Source organism: Caretta caretta, chromosome 1 (genome assembly GCF_965140235.1).
Source record: "Caretta caretta isolate rCarCar2 chromosome 1, rCarCar1.hap1, whole genome shotgun sequence".
Classification (NCBI taxonomy): Eukaryota; Metazoa; Chordata; order Testudines; family Cheloniidae; genus Caretta; species Caretta caretta.
The window spans coordinates 69,309,762-69,327,367 of record NC_134206.1 but is presented as its reverse complement, the minus strand read 5'-3'; the positions used below and the strand labels follow the sequence as shown (position 1 = coordinate 69,327,367).

The window sequence follows — 17,606 nt, the reverse complement described above, 5'->3', positions numbered from 1 at the left end:
AAAGAAAAGGAGTACTTGTGGCACCTTAGAGACTAACCAATTTATTTGAGCATAAGCTTTCGTGAGTTACAGCTCACTTCATGGGATGCATGCAGTGGAAAATACAGTAGGACGATGTTATACACACAGAGAACATGAAACAATGGGCGTTGCTGTGCACACTATAACGAGAGTGATCAGGTAAGGTGAGCTATTAACAGCAGGAGAGAAAAAAAACAACCTTTTGTAGTGATAATCAAGATGGGCCATTTCCAGCAGTTGACAAGAACGTGTGAGGAACAGTAGCGGGGAAAAATAAACGTGGGGAAAGAGTTTTACTTTGTGTAATGACACATCCACTCCCAGTCTTTATTTAAGCCAAATTTAATGGTGTCCAGTTTGCAAACTAATTCCAATTCAGCAGTCTCTCGTTGGAGACTGTTTTTGAAGTTTTTTTTGTTGTAATATTGCGACTTTGAACTCTGTAATCGAGTGACCAGAGAGATTGAGGTGTTCTCCGACTGGTTTTTGAAGGTTATAATTCTTGACGTCTGATTTGTGTCCATTTATTCTTTTACACGGAGACTGTCCGGTTTGGCCAATGTACATAGCAGAGGGGCATTGCTTGCACATGATGACATATATCACACTGCTGAAGTGAAGAAACAGACTGAAAGAGCCAGAAGAGTACCCAGTCACCTACGACAGGACAGGCCCAACAAAGAAAGTAACAGAACGCCACTAGCCATCACCTTCAGTCTCCAACTAAAACCTCTCCAGCGCATCATCAAGGATCTACAACCTATCCTGAAGGACAACCCATCACTCTCACAGATCTTGGGAGACAGTCCAGTCCTTGCTTACAGACAGCCCCACAACCTGAACCAAATACTCACCAGCAACCACACACCACAAAACAAAAGTAATAACCCAGGAAAAGACAGTTACTCACCTTTGTAACTGTTTTTCTTCGAGATGTGTTGCTCATATCCATTCCAATTAGGCGTATGCGCGCCGTGTGCATGATCGTCGTAAGATTTTTACCCCAACAAGACTTGGTGGGTCAGCTGAGGCGCCCCATGGAGTGGCGTCTTCATGGCGCCGGATATACGCCCCAGCCGACCCAGCGCCCCCTCAGTTCCTTCTTGCCGGCTACTCCGACAGAGGGGAAGGAGGACGAGTTTGGAATGGATATGAGCTACACATCTCAAAGAACAATAGTTACAAAGGTGAGTAACCGTCTTTTGTTCTTAGAGTGCTTGCTCATATCTATTCCAATTAGGTGACTCCCAAGCCTTACCTAGGAGGTGGGGTCGGAGAGAGATGTCGCGGAGTGAAGGACCACTGAACCAAATGCAGCATCACCCCTGGACTGCTGAATTATCACATAACGGGCAGTGAAGGTATGCACCGATGACCAAGTCGCTCCCCTACATATCTCCTCTTTGGGTACGTGTGCCAGGAAAGCAGAAAACGAAGCCTGAGCCCACGTGGAGTGGGCGGTAAGGTGCGTAGTTGGGACACCAGCCAAGTCATAGCACGCACGGATGCATGATGTGATCCAGGAGGGGACCAGAAGGCCCCTCATCTGGTCTGCCACAGCAACAAACAGCTGTGTTTTCCTGAAAGGTTTTGTTCGCTTGATGTAGAAGGCAAGGGCCCTGCAAACGTCCAGGGAGTGCAGCTTCGTTCCCGTCGAGAGGCGTGCTGCTTCGGGTAGAAGACGGGGAGGAAGATGTCCTGGTTGAGATGGAAGGCAGACACCACCTTAGGGAGGAAGGCCGGGTGGGGTCGCAGCTGTACCTTGTCCTTATGGAACACCGTATACAGTGGCCCTGAGCTCGGAGACATGCCTCGCCGAAGCGATAGCTACGAGGAAGGCTGTCTTCCACGAAAGGTACAGGAGCAAGCAGGTGGCCATCAGCTCAAACGGGGCAGCCATGAGTTTGGGGAGGACCAGGTTAAGATCCCACATAGGGACCGGTTGTCCAAGTCATGGGAACAGGCGCTCCAACCTGAGAAATCTGCTGACTATGGGATTGGAGAAGACCGAACGCCCTTTTTCGCCTGGGTGGAAAGCCGAAATAGCTGCCAGGTGCAGTCTGACAGATGATATTGCCAAGCCCTGCTATTTTAAGGACAGGAGGTCTTCCAAGATGATAGGTACTGATGCCTGTAGGGGGTCCATATGACTCTGAGCGCACCAGCAGGAAAAACGCTTCCATTGGCTATGTACGTGGACCTGGTGGAGGGCTTCCTGCTACCCAAAAGGACCTGCTGTACCAAGCAAGAGCAGCACAGCTCAGATTGAATTAGCCATGCAGCATCCACGCTGTGAGGAGGAGAGATTGCAGGTCGGGATGACAGTCTTCCATGGTCCTGAGTGATCAGGTCTGGTTACAGCAGGAGTGGAACTGGAGTGTCCACCGACAGCTCTAGGAGAGTGGTATACCAGTGCTGCCTGGGCCATGCCGGGGCGACTAAAATCAGATGGGCTCTGTCCCTGCGCAGCTTGAACAGGACCCTGTGGACTTGCAGGAATGGAGGGAAGGCATAGCACAGGTGATCCTTCCACTGTATGAGGAAGGTGTCGGACAGGGAACCCAGAGAGCGTCCTTGTAGAGAGCAGAACACTTGCATTTCTGATTCTCGTGAGAGGCAAATAGGTATATCAGGGGAAAGCCCCACTTCAGGAAGACAGAGTGGATGACGTCCGGGCAAACCGACCACTCGTGAGTCTGAAATGATCTGCTGAGACGGCCCGCTAAGGTGTTCTGGACTCCGGGGAGAAAGGACACCACCGGATGGATCGAGTGGACCATACAGAATTCCCACAGATGAGTGGCCTCCTGACAGAGGGGGGGTGACCGAGCTCCCCCTTGCTTGTTGATGTAAAACATGGCCGTTGTATTGTCTGTGAGGACTACAACACAACGGCCTTGAATGAGCTCTCGGAATGCCTGACACGCCAGGCACACAGCTCCAAGTTCCCGTACGTTGATGTGCAGGGATAACTCTCCTGCCACCCATAGCTCCTGTGTACGGAGGACCCCGAGATGGGCTCCCCATCCCAGGGATGATGCATCCTTGACTAGGGACACGGAGAGCTGCAGGGTGTGAAATGGCACCCCTTCGCACACTGATTTGGGGTCCAGCCACCAGTCTAGAGAGGCCAATATCCATGGCAGTACAGTAACCACGGTGCTCAAGCTGTGCCGACCTGTGCGGGATACTGTTGATAGCCAGGCTTGGAGTGGACGTAGCCGCAGCCTGGCATGCATGGTCACATATGTGCAAGAGGCCATATGTCCCAGGAGGCATAGGCATGTTTTCACAGTCAAGGTTGGGAAGTTTTGCAGGCTGTGGATGAAGCGTATTTCCGGCAGAAGTGCTCAGGCTAGGCCTGAGTCTAAGACTGCTCCGATGAATTCTATCCTCTGGGTTGGTACCAGAGTAGATTTTGCGACATTGAGCAGGAGGCCCAATCGATGGAACATGTTCATGGTGAGCTAGACATGAGACTGCATCTGATCCCTGGAGCAGCCCCGAATAAGCCAGTTGTCGAGGTATGGGAACAGTTGGATCCGTTGTCAACGAACAGAGGCAGCCTCAACAGCCATGCACTTAGTAAACACCCTGGAGGTCACAGATAGGCCAAAAGGAAGGACGGTGAATTGAAAGTGCTGTTGATTGACCACAAAGCTAAGGAAGCGTCTGTGCGCTGAGTAGATTGCAATGTGGAAGTACGCGTCCTTCATGTCAAGTCTCCAGGATCAAAGGAAGGAACAATGATCCCTAGAGAGACCATGTGGAACTTGAACTTAACCATGTATTTGTTGAGTCCCCGTAGGTCCAGGATGGGCTGAAGCCCACCCTTGGCCTTGGGGATTAGGAAGTAGCAGGAGTAAAAACCCCTGCCCCTTGACTCTCTTGGAACCTCCTCTATCGCCTCCACAGCTAGGAGTGATTGGACCTCCTGTAGAAGGAGGTGCTCGTGAGAAGGGTCCCTGAAGAGGGATGGGGTGGGGGGGGGGGGAAGCAAATTGAAGGGAGTAACCCCTTTCCACCACGTGAAGGACCCAACCATCTGATGTTATGTGAGACCACGCACGGAGGAAATGGGAGAGACAATCCTGGAAAGGCGGGGAAGGATCCTGAATGGAGACTGGTGCTCCATCCTCGGGCGCACCTTCAAAAGTTCTGCTTAGGCCCAGGTGATGGCTTGGGAGGGCCCTGGCCTTGGCTGGCTTGGTGGCCAGTCTGTCTTCTTCTACCACCTCGGCCGCGTCTTCTAAAGAAGTCCTGTCTTGGCCGAGGGGGAGGGTAGGCTGCAGTCTGAAGGGCCTTCTCTGTGTTACTGGGATATGCATCCCAGAGACGGCATAATAGTTCTCGAGTCCTTCAGACCCTGCAGCCTTGAGTCTGTTTTGTCTGAGAATAGGCCCTGGCCATCAAAAGGTAGGTCCTGGAGGGTCTGCTGCAACTCTGGTGGTAAGCCAGAGACCTGCAGCCACAAGATGCGGCGGATGGCTTTGCCTGAGGTCAGGGTCCTAGCCGCCGAGTCTGCTGCATCAAGAGAGGCTTGCAGGGAGGTTCTGGCCACCTTCTTACCCTCCTCCACTAGAGCCCCAAATTCCTCTCTGGACTCCTGTGGAACCAACTCTTTGAATTTCTCCATAGAGTGCCACAAATTGTAAGCGTATCTGCTCAGGAGTGCATGCTGGTTGGCCACCCTGAGCTGCAAGCCTCCAGCCGAGTTCACCTTGCGCTCAAACAACTCTAGGCGTCTAGCATCCTTTGATTTGGGCACCGGGGCCTGCTGACCGTGCCATTGCTTCTTGTTGACAGAAGCCACGACAAGGGAACAAGGTTGGGGGTGCGTGTAGAGGGGACAAAGTACTTCCTTTCCACTCCCTTGGCCGTAGGTGAAATAGAGGCTGGCAATTGCCAGATTGTCTTGGCATTGGCCTTTTTGTTCATATGACTAGGAGGGTCACCCTGGACGGTGCCTCCATGGACAGAATGTCGACCACCGGGTCCTCTACCTCCACCACCTCCTCTACCTGGAGGTTCATATTGCGTGCCACCCTGCAGAGCAGCTCCTGGTGGGCGCGGAGGTCCATAGGAGGAGGGCTCGAAACCGTAGTCCCTGCCACTGCCTCATCTGGCGAGGACGGGGAAGATACCCCCGGGACTAAGGGATCCTGTGTGGGGTCCTCATGTGGAAGAACTTGTTGCCCAAGGTCCACCAAGCGAGGGGTGTGGGCCTGTGTTGGTGCTGGAGCAGGCCCCTCAGAACCCCCTGGGGGGGGCGAGACACAGTGACCTCTGGTACTCGGGGCTCCAAAGGGGCAGAACGGGAAGCCCCCGAAGGAACCCCTTGGTCCTGATGGTATGCCCAGGGGGCCCAAAAAGACCACTGTGGAGTTCCTTGGCCCGGATCCTGGCCTTCATCCAGCCACTGTCCTGCACCATCCTCACCCTGGTCCTGGGCATGGTGGCCACCTTGTGAGCGTGACGATGTGGAGGCGGAGCGAGACGGCAAAGGCGGTGACACACGTGTCGGCGCAGAGTCCCCTGCTGCTGTACGGTGCCGTGGTGCCGGGGACCGGTGGCGAGATGTAGAACAGTACCGAGATGTTGATCGGTGCCTGCGGTCGTATCGGTACCAGGAGCCTGATCTGGATCTCGACAGTGACCTTCGATGAGACCAGCACCGGGATCAGCTCCAGGTCGAGCGCTGCTCTGACCAGTACCGGGAGCGGTGCTCACAGTCCAGTCGGTACCAGCTGTACCCGTGATTCGGATCTTCGCGAGCTGGAGCAGCGTTGCAAGTACGACCAGCGCCGAAAATGGGATCGGTGCCAGGACTGCGAGCGATGCAGTGAAAGGTGCTGGGACCAAGATCGGGACTGGGACCAGTGCTGCCCTGCTTCACTCGGCGACAGCGGTCATATCAGGGACGGTTTTCCCTTCGACCACAACACCCGCACCGGAGGTGCCATTGGCTGCAGGGGAGTCGGCTCTGTGAGCGTGATCGAATCCCGCGCTGTAGAGAAGGTCTCCAGCATGGAGTGAAGCCTTAGCTCGATGGCTGTGTGCACCGGGGAGCTAACATGCACCAGACTCGACGGCCCTTGCAGCACCAGAGTCGACGGTGCAGGAGCTGTTACTTGTCCTGTGCGCTCCAGCAATGGACGCAGCTCCGGCTGCAGGAAGTGTCAGTGGCTGTCGAACCAACAAAGAAGAAGCAGTCGGCACCTGCTTGGGCTGCTTATTCTTCTGGCCCGGAGACAGGGACCGGTGACGTGGTGGTGGAGGTGCCGGGGGGGGCCTGACGCCACAAGTCGTTAGCAGAGTCTGAATGCGGTGCCGGACCAGTTGGTGCCATAGGGGCACACCAAACTGAAGACGACGCCGAGTCCCAGTGCATGGAGGAAGGGACCGGGCTAAGTGCCACCTCCATAAGGAGCTGCTTGAGTCTAAAGTCCCACTCCTTTTTGGTCCTCGGCTTGAAGGCTTTGCAAATGCGGCACTTGTCCGCTTGGTGGGATTCCCCCAGACACCTTAGGCAAGAGTCGTGGGGGTCTCCCATTGGCATCGGCTTCAGGCAAGCCGAGCAGGGTTTGAAGCCTGGAGACCCCAGCAGGGGCCCAGGTACCGGGACGAGGGAGAGGGGAGAAGACCCTGCTCCACCTTACTAAGTACACTAATCTAACTACACTAACTATTAACAAACTACTAACAACTATAAACAACTATTAACAATGAATTACAACTATTAACAGGTAATTAGAGAGAAACCTAGGGAGAGTGGAGATCAGCTACGCTGCGCTCCACAGTTCCAACGACCATCACGGGCGGTAAGAAGGAACTGAGGGGGCGATGGGTCAGCTTGGGCATATATCCAGCGCCATGAAGGCGCCACTCCAGGGGGCGCCTCACCCAACCCACCGAGTGTTGCTGGGGTAAAAATCTTCCGATGATCATGCACGCAGCGCGCACACACCTAATTGGAATCTATATGGATTCCAGCACTTGAAGAAAAACCTATCCTTGCAACAAAACCCGTTGCCAACCGTGTCCACATATCTATTCAGGGGACACCATCACAGGGCATAATCACATCAGCCACACCATCAGAGGCTCGTTCACCTGCACATCTACCAATGTGATATATGCCATCATGTGCCAGCAATGCCCCTCTGCCATGTACATTGGCCAAACCAGACAGTCTCCATGTAAAAGAATAAATGGACACAAATCAGACATCAAGAATTATAACATTCAAAAACCAGTCGGAGAACACCTCAATCTCTCTGCTCACTCGATTACAGACCTAAAAGTCGCAATATTACAACAAAAAAAACTTCAAAAACAGTCTCCAACGAGAGACTGCTGAATTGGAATTAATTTGCAAACTGGACACCATTAAATTTGGCTTGAATAAAGACTGGGAGCGGATGTGTCATTACACAAAGTAAAACTATTTCCCCATGTTTATTTTTCCCCGCTACTGTTCCTCACACGTTCTCGTCAACTGCTGGAAATGGCCCATCTTGATTATCACTACAAAAGGTTGTTTTTTTTCTCTCCTGCTGGTAATAGCTCATCTTAATTGATCACTCTCGTTATAGTGTGCACAGCAACTCCCATTGTTTCATGTTCTCTGTGTGTATAACATCGTCCTACTGTATTTTCCACTGCATGCATCCCATGAAGTGGGCTGTAGCCCACGAAAGCTTATGCTCAAATAAATTTGTTAGTGTCTAAGGTGCCACAAGTACTCCTGTTCTTTTTGCGGATACACACTAACACGGCTGCTACTCTGAAACGTCACATTCCAAGTAAGGCCCTAAGTTTCTTGACCAATGCTAACTTAGACACATTGACAGGCCTCTTTTCCTAGCTAGAAGATCTCTATTCTTTGAAGAGTTATTTATAACCTGGGGGGAAACCAGATTATCATCTCCATCATGATTATTGAGGAGGCAATTAATTTGACTTCTGAACAACTTTTCTAAACATTTCATATCTACTTTTCTCATCTTCTAAAAAGATAAATGAGTAAGATGTGGCTGAGGTATTTATACAGCATTTATATTTGTTTATCCACATGCTGACAGAAATAGATAGACTATTGATCCAGATTTGTTCAGTAAATGCACATTTATTTAGTGCCATAATTATGTTGTATTTATACTGTTTTCTATAAAGCATCTTCAGGTATGCCTTTCTTTCTTTATACAGTCCATGGATGGAATGCAATACAAGAACAATATGCATAAAAGTTACAAGCACAGAGTTACAAAAGTTGAAATACAAGAACAGTATGTGTAAAAGAGTTACAAGCACCGCAAGGTTTTTTGAATATATTTATATCATAAAGCAGTATCCTTAACAAAGGATGCTATTAACTATTCCCCCAAAATTTAAAGCATTCAATTCAATTGTGGCCTTTTTCATTTAACTAACTTGGAATGATTAGGGCTGTCAAAACAGACATGGGCATAATATTGGCTAACTAGTTTTTATTGCAGGGCCAACACACAAAGCACCTGCAACAGTACACTTTTTGTTTCCAAGTTGTATCTTTATAAATACATAAATAGATAAGAGTCTAATTTCTACATCATATCACTTTTAAGGCATGTTGGATCTCAAGCCTGAGCTACCGTAAGTGCCCAAGGAAATACCTTAATTACCACAACAGTTAATATTTGTATTTATATTTACATGACTGTATGCATTCATAAAATGTAATGTATTTTGGGTGTTGATGTTTGTTTTTTAATAAATGAACATCCGGCTGAAAAAGAAACACTACATATTTTTCTATGACGAAATATGCTTTAAAAAATTTCCTTTAGCTTGAAGTTTTTAAGAAAATCACTGCCTGGCAAAGATGGTACTTCTGAGATCTAATTCAGATATACCAAATTTAACAACACATGGAAATAAAAACATTGTGTATTATGTGCAACATGTAGAGACTGAACAATCTGATATAAGATTTTTCCAAAAATTTCACAACTGTAACCTACATTAAGGGCAATCAGGATAACATCACTTATATTGACTTTGTCAGAAGAATTTGTGCAAGCTTCAATTCCTTCATCTGAAAGATACCTGTTAAAACAAAATGAAGTTATTTTAGGAAGGTATTTGAAACACATTTTAGACTAAGCTATTAGTTAATCCTCCTTTTAGATTCCTTAAGTAACCACAATGGCAGGACTTCAGGCTTATTCAGTAGGAATATATGTAATACTCTGTATTTTCTGTATTCTTACAATGCAGTTTAGAAAACAACTGACAGAGATGAAAGGATTCCTTCAGTTGAGGAGTTCCTTCACACTGCCTCTATGTGGGCGGTTCCCTTATTGATCATTTCTGCCATTCCTACTTCCTTTTTCTCCTTCTCTTCAAGATTTATATATAAAACTACTAATTATCTTTATGTGAACTCCTAGATGCATACACTGATTTCCCAATTTATCGTATAAATTACTGCACCATGGCCCTCATCTACCTATCCACTGTCTTATCTCCTTCCCTCATCATAACTTAGGCATTCAGACCCAGGCAGAAAAATAAGCTGATCCTTGCACCTGTAGCATCCCACTGAAATCTACAGCAACACTATCTGTATAGATCCAATTGAATGATCGAGACACTAGTTAATAAGTTCTTACAGGCATGCAAAGATATATTTATGAAAGATTGTGATTTGGAGACACTCCCTCATTGGGACAGTGTTGTGGGTGTGGACATATGCCCTGGAAGCAGTTGTTGGAAACACCACATGGCTGTGTGTGGAGCAGCTCACTACAGAAGCTCTCCAGTTTGTTGTATTAAAGTTTTATTGCTTTGTCATTCACTGGTTCGTTATTTAATGAACCCCAAGATTGTTACAAGGCAGAGACTATTTTTTTCTGTAAATGTTAAACAAAGATGACACGATACACACAAACAAGTGACAGCCTACGCCCAGGTTTAGTAGAACACAGTGGTCAGCTAAGTTCAGTTACTGGAGAAGATAATGTGCTTTTCCCAAAGATGTTAACTGACAACTATTCAAGTTGGACAAAATTTTTCTAATGAAAAATATGACAACTTTTTAGCTTTCCTAAAAGAGATTTTATAAAAAAAATGTTTTATTCGAATTAACAGAAATTTTAAATTAAAAATGGCAGCTGTTCTGAAATATTCTCATTTTTGTGCTACACACACACACAATTAATTTTGTATTGCCAATTTTGATTGATCAGTTTTATCACGATTCAGTTTTGGAATTTCCAATTTCAACAAAAAATTGTACAAAAACTCCTTAGAAAGTTGCACCCAAAAAAAAAAAAAAAAAACCTTATGACAACAGAATGAAAAATACTTTCATATCTGCAAAAAACTTCTACGAAGTTCACCCCCTGGCTGTTTTTTGATCAGCTTTCATTACTAAAAGAAGAATTAGAACAAACTCAAGATTTGTGAAAACTATCTTCTTAATGAGGCAAAATGAAAGAAAATAGGAGAGGGAAGCTAACAGAAACATACAGCAGTCAACAGGGTAAAAATATTATGTGTCTAATTTTTGGTAGATCATCTTAGACTACGAATGCAGTTATCCAAAAGAAAAATCTTTTTGCAACATTAAGGATCATTGTCATGTTTCCTCAAACGTCAGGACAGTGAATACTAAATTCAGTTTTAACTCTACCAGTTATAATTATGTCAGTCGTTTTATACCATATAATTTACACACACACACACAAATTTTGGGAACCAATGCAGAAGTATATAGTCTACCAGTTGCTACCAGATGAAAACAGAAAAAGTTGCTTGCTTAGAAGCAGTGCTTTCTAGATAGTGGCTCAACTGTTTCCTAGTAAGAGAAACCCTCTCTCTATTGAATGACTAAAAAAATTCCGCACTAGAACCTGAAATTTTCCTAAGCAGCATACATTATTCCCCTGCATCAAGTAGTACACTGCTGATAACTGTTACTGAAAAGAGATTCTTTGCTCTACCACTGAATGTCTCACCCTAAAATGAGGATTACAAAGTGGATCATAAGACTTGAGGTACTGATCACTTTACCCAGGTGTCAACTGAACTCACTCACTAAACCAGAATATTTCCCCTCCCCTCCCCCAGAAAGACACCGGGTATGTCTACACTACGGAATAAGGTCGAATTTATAGAAGTCGTTTTTTTAGAAATCGGTTTTATATATTCGAGTGCGTGTGTCCCCACAGAAAATGTTCTAAGTGCATTAACTCGGCGGAGTGCTTCCACAGTACCGAGGCTAGAGTCGACTTCCGAAGCGTTGCACTGTGGATAGCTATCCCACAGTTCCCGCAGTCTCCGCTGCCCATTGGAATTCTGGGTTGAGATCCCAATGCCTGATGGGGCTAAAACATTGTCGCGGGTGGTTCTGGGTACATATCGTCAGGCCCCCCTTCCCTCCCTCCCACCGTGAAAGCAAGGGCAGACAATCGTTTCGCGCCTTTTTTACTGAGTTACCTGTGCAGACGCCATACCACAACAAGCATGGAGCCCGCTCAGGTAACCGTCACCCTATGTCTCCTGGGTGCTAGCAGACGCGGTACGGCATTGCTACACAATAGCAGCAACTCATTGCCTTCTGGCAGCAGACGGTGCAATACAACTGGTAGCCGTCCTTGTCGTGTCCGAGGTGCTCCTGGCCAGGTCGGCTGGGAGCGCCTGGGCAGACATGGGCGCAGGGACTAAATTTGGAGTGACTTGACCAGGTCATTCTCTTTAGTCCTGCAGTCAGTCCTATTGAACCGTCTTATGGTGAGCAGGCAGGTGATACGGATTGCTAGCAGTCGTACTGTACCATCTTCTGCCGGGCAGGCAAGAGATGAGGATGGCTAGCATTAGTACTGTACCATCTTCTGCCGAGCAGCCATGAGATGTGGATGGCATGCAGTCCTTCTGCACCGTCTGCTGCCAGCCAAAGATGTAAAAGATAGATGGAGTGGATCAAAACAAGAAATAGACCAGATTTGTTTTGTACTCATTTGCTTCCCCCCCTCCCCTGTCTAGGGGACTCATTTCTCTAGGTCACACTGCAGTCACTCACAGAGAAGGTGCAGCGAGGTAAATCTAGCCATGCATCAATCAGAGGCCAGGCTAATCTCCTTGTTCCAATAAGAATAATAACTTAGGTGCACCATTTCTTATTGGAACCCTCCGTGAAGTCCTGCCTGAAATACTCCTTGATGTAAAGACACCCCCTTTGTTGATTTTAGCTCCCTGAAGCCAACCCTGTAAGCCGTGTCGTCAGTCGCCCCTCCCTCCGTCAGAGCAACGGCAGACAATCGTTCCGCGCCTTTTTTCTGTGCGGACGCCATACCAAGGCAAGCATGGAGGCCGCTCAGCTCACTTTGGCAATTAGGAGCACATTAAACACCACACGCATTATCCAGCAGTATATGAAGCACCAGAACCTGGCAAAGCGATACCAGGCGAGGAGGTGACGTCAGCGCGGTCACGTGAGTGATCAGGACATGGACACAGATTTCTCTGAAAGCATGGGCCCTGCCAATGCATGCATCATGGTGCTAATGGGGCAGGCTCATGCTGTGGAACGCCGATTCTGGGCTCGGAAAACAAGCACAGACTGGTGGGACCGCATAGTGTTGCGGGTCTGGGACAATTCCCAGTGGCTGCGAAACTTTCACATGCGTAAGGGCACTTTCATGGAACTTTGTGACTTGCTTTCCCCTGCCCTGAGGCGCATGAATACCAAGATGAAAGCAGCCCTCACAGTTGAGAAGCGAGTGGCGATAGCCCTGTGGAAGCTTGCAACGCCAGACAGCTACCGGTCAGTTGGGAATCAATTTGGAGTGGGCAAATCTACTGTGGGGGCTGCTGTGATGCAAGTAGCCCGCGCAATCAAAGATCTGCTGATATCAAGGGTAGTGACCCTGGGAAATGTGCAGGTCATAGTGGATGGCTTTGCTGCAATGGGATTCCCTAACTGTGGTGGGGCCATAGACGGAACCCATATCCCTATCTTGGCACCGGAGCACCAAGCCGCCGAGTACATAAACTGCAAGGGGTACTTTTCGATAGTGCTGCAAGCTCTGGTGGATCACAAGGGACGTTTCACCAACATCAATGTGGGATGGCCGGGAAAGGTAAATGACGCTCGCATCTTCAGGAACTCAGGTCTGTTTCAAAAGCTGCAGGAAGGGACTTTATTCCCAGACCAGAAAATAACTGTTGGGGATGTTGAAATGCCTATATGTATCCTTGGGGACCCAGCCTACCCCTTAACGCCATGGCTCATGAAGCCGTATACAGGCAGCCTGGACAGTAGTCAGGAGCTGTTCAACTACAGGCTGAGCAAGTGCAGAATGGTGGTAGAATGTGCATTTGGACGGTTAAAGGCGTGCTGGCGCAGTTTACTGACTCGCTTAGACCCCAGCGAAACCAATATTCCCACTGTTATTACTGCTTGCTGTGTGCTCCACAATATCTGTGAGAGTAAGGGGGAGACGTTTATGGCGGGGTGGGAGGCAAATCGCCTGGCTGCTGGTTACGCGCAGCCAGACACCAGGGCTGTTAGAAGAGCACAGGAGGGTGCGGTACGCATCAGAGAAGCTTTGAAAACCAGTTTCATGACTGGCCAAGCTACGGTGTGAAAGTTCTGTTTGTTTCTCCTTGATGAAACCCCCCGCCCCTTGGTTCACTCTACTTCCCTGTAAGCTAACCACCCTCCTCCCTTCGATCACCTCTTGCACAGGCAATAGTCATTCTTGCTTCACATTCATGCATTCTTTATTCATTCATCACACAAATAGGGGGATGACTACCAAGGTAGCCCAGGAGGGGTGGTAGAGGAGGGAAGGAAAATGCCACACAGCACTTTAAAAGTTTACAACTTTAAAATTTATTGAATGCCAGCCTTCTTTTTTTTGGGCAATCCTCTGTGGCGGAGTGGCTGGTTGGCCGGTGGCCCCCCCACCGCATTCTTGGGTGTCTGAGTGAGGAGGCTATGGAACTTGGGGAGGAGGGCGGTTGGTTACACAGGGGCTGTAGTGGCAGTCTGTGCTCCAGCTGCCTTTGCTGCAGCTCAACCATACACTGGAGCATACTGGTTTGCTCCTCCAGCAGCCTCAGCATTGAATCCTGCCTCCTCTCATCACGCTGCCGCCACATTTGAGCTTCAGCCCTGTCTTCAGCCCGCCATTTACTCTCTTCAGCCCACCACCTCTCCTCCTGGTCATTTTGTGCTTTCCTGCACTCTGACATTATTTGCCTCCACGCATTCGTCTGTGCTCTGTCAGTGTGGGAGGACAGCATGTGCTCGGAGAACGTTTCATCTCAAGTGCGTTTTTTTTTCTTTCTAAGCTTCACTAGCCTCTGGGAAGGAGAAGATCCTGTTATCATTGAAACACACGCAGCTGGTGGAGAAAAAAAAAGGGACAGCGGTATTTAAAAAGACACATTTTATAAAACAGTGGCTACACTCTTTCAGGGTAAACCTTGCTGTTAACATTACATACATAGCACATGTGCTTTCGTTACAAGGTCGCATTTTGTCTCCCCCCACCACGTGGCTACCCCCTCAACTATCCCCCCTCCCTGTGGCTAACAGCGGGGAACATTTCTGTTTAGCCACAGGCAAACAGCCCAGTAGGAATGGGCTCCTCTGAGTGTCCCCTGAAGAAAAGCACTCTATTTCAACCAGGTGACCATGAATTATATCTCACTCTCCTGAGGATAACACAGAGAGATAAAGAACAGATGTTGTTTGAACGCCAGCAAACATACACTGCAATGCTTTGTTGTACAATGATTCCCGAGAACGTGTTACTGGCCTGGAGTGGTAAAGTGTCCTACCATGAAGGACGCAATGAGGCTGCCCTCCCCAGAAACCTTTTGCAAAGGCTTTGGGAGTACATCCAGGAGAGCCGCGAATGCCAGGGCAAAGTAATCCTTTCACATGCTTGCTTTTAAACCATATATAGTATTTTAAAAGTACACTCACCGGAGGTCCCTTCTCCGCCTGCTGGGTCCAGGAGGCAGCCTTGGATGGGTTCGGGGGGTACTGGCTCCAGGTCCAGGGTGAGAAACAGTTCCTGGCTGTCGGGAAAACCGGTTTCTCCGCTTGCTTGCTGTGAGCTATCTACAACCTCATCATCATCATCATCATCATCTTCTTCGTCCCCAAAACCTGCTTCTGTATTGCCTCCATCTCCATTGAAGGAGTCAAACAACACGGCTGGGGTAGTGGTGGCTGAACCCCCTAAAATGGCATGCAGCTCATCATAGAAGCGGCATGTTTGGGGCTCTGATCCAGAGCGGCCGTTCGCCTCTCTGGTTTTCTGGTAGGCTTGCCTCAGCTCCTTCAGTTTCACGCGGCACTGCTTCGGGTCCCTGTTATGGCCTCTGTCCTTCATGCCCTGGGAGATTTTGACAAAGGTTTTGGCATTTCGAAAACTGGAACCGAGTTCTGATAACACGGATTCCTCTCCCCATACAGCGATCAGATCCCGTACCTCCCGTCGGTCCATGCTGGAGCTCTTTTGCGATTCTGGGACTGCATCATGGTCACCTTTGCTGATGAGCTCTGCATGGTCACCTGCAGCTTGCCACGCTGGTCAAACAGGAAATGAGATTCAAAAGTTCGCGGTTCTTTTCCTGTCTACCTGGCCAGTGCATCTGAGTTGAGAGTGCTGTCCAGAGCAGTCACAATGGAGCACTCTGGGATAGCTCCCAGAGGCCAATACCGTCGAATTGTGTCCACAGTACCCCAAATTCGAGCCGGCAAGGCCGATTTAAGCGCTAATCCACTTGTCAGGGGTGGAGTAAGGAAATCGATTTTAAGAGCCCTTTAAGTCGAAATAAAGTGCTTCATCGTGTGGACGGGTGCAGGTTTACATCGATTTAATGCTGTTAAATTCGACCTAAAGTCCTAGTGTAGACCAGGGCACAGAGAACAAACTTGAGTCACTTTTTGGCTAAATAACATCTCTTTAGCCAGCACTATTACAGTCATTGTCAACACAACAGTCTCACCAACAACAAATGTCCAATTAGGGACATCAGCTAAGGAGTTTTCAGCAGCTACTTCATCACTTTAACATAATTAACAGCTAACAAAAAAACTACACTAAACTAAAACTTCATCCAATATTTTAAAATATTTTCTAAAACACAATGTATGTACCATTAAAAAACACTGTCACGAGTAAATTAAAGAGAAAATGCAAGATCCCAGTTACATTTTAAGAGAAAGTTTGAAGGTGTGTATTAGAAAACTGTTTTCATTTTTAAGTAACAGAACTTTTAACAGCAACACTACTTCGATCAAGAGGAAAAAGAAAAGACAAGTATAGAGTGAGTCTCAAAAGATCCCTCTGCACACCTGCACTGACAGACCTCAGGAGAAGGATCAAAATGTCTAGAGCTTTCTAATCAGTTCCCAGGTGCTGCCTGTAAGCAAATAGGACCCAAGAGTGAAGATACTACTGTAAGTACCAAAAAAACCTCTTACCCTAGAGAATTCCTGTTTACTAAAACAACTGGTAAGAGCACGTTTTTTTCCCTCCCTAATGGGAGCTCTGGATGTGCTGTATTCCAAACCCAATCATTTCTATTCTAACTAAACATATATATGTACACATTCAGGTTTATTAAGCACAACCTGAGCTCTAACTAGACCAGATAGGTTTCCTGTAGAGTGGCTAAAAAGAGAAAAACCTTTCAACTAGTTTCTACTTCAGCGGTGTTTTTTTCATAATCTCATTGTCCATACATTGTTCCATCACAGCTAATGAAAAATCTCAATCTCTGTTAATTATTTGGTTGATATATTTAAAGGCAGCCCACAAATTATTTTTGTGAAAAATTATTATTCACAAGACACCAAAATTTTGTCAATTGAAGCATTACAAATAAAATATGCTTTACGTTTAAAAAAAAATCTATTACAGAGACTCAGTACACTTAACATGAAAAACACACACCCACCTCAGAAATTTGAAGCTATGCCCAAGCGGGGATAGAGCTTGCAAAAGATAACTCTTGAGATGGGACCTGGGGGAATCCATTCTCCTCAATGTGAGGGACTACTCGGTCCCTTCTGGGCACAATAGAATAAGGTACTGTAGTGCCCATCATGCCCAAATGCACAGAATTTGTGTGTATGCAATCCCCACTCTCATACTGGGAGTGTGAACTTCCAAATACAGCTGTCTGCCCTTCAGTCCCTCATGCCCAGCTCTTTCAGAACCTACAGACCTTCTCCCACTTCCTTCCAAATGTACCAGACCTGTTTTCTCTTTGGAGGCTCTCTTCCAAGTACTGACCACATTTAAATCTGTTTAGTGACTGAAATTATGTACCTTGGAGGTAGAGCTACATTTAAAAACATGTAATACAGTGGTGTGTATATACTATGGGGACAAGGGAGAGGGGAAAGATTGAAGTACCCACTTTCATGTTTGTCTTTTAAGTCAAATTTAATGATAAAAGGACAGACTGCTTTCCCCGGACATACCACTCCATAAGTTTGTGCGGGAACAAAATGTCTCCCTTTACATCTGCTTTCCACTAGAGGTTGCGGCACTATTGTTGCAGTTGACAAACAG

The 17,606-nt window shown here is 47.4% G+C and overlaps 1 protein-coding gene across 2 annotated transcripts in view; it reads right to left on the bottom strand.

Moving 5' to 3' along the window:
• TDRD3 (tudor domain containing 3) overlaps positions 1 to 17,606 on the bottom strand; it is a 306,664-nt gene that overhangs the window by 205,672 nt on the left and 83,386 nt on the right. The window contains exon 2 of one of the 2 annotated variants that reach the window (XM_048851785.2): positions 9,024 to 9,108. The exons of the other annotated variant lie outside the window; for it this stretch is intronic. Coding sequence (XP_048707742.1) covers positions 9,024 to 9,108 — 85 coding nt within the window. The remainder of the gene's footprint in view (positions 1 to 9,023; positions 9,109 to 17,606) is intronic. 2 annotated transcript variants of the gene reach the window in all.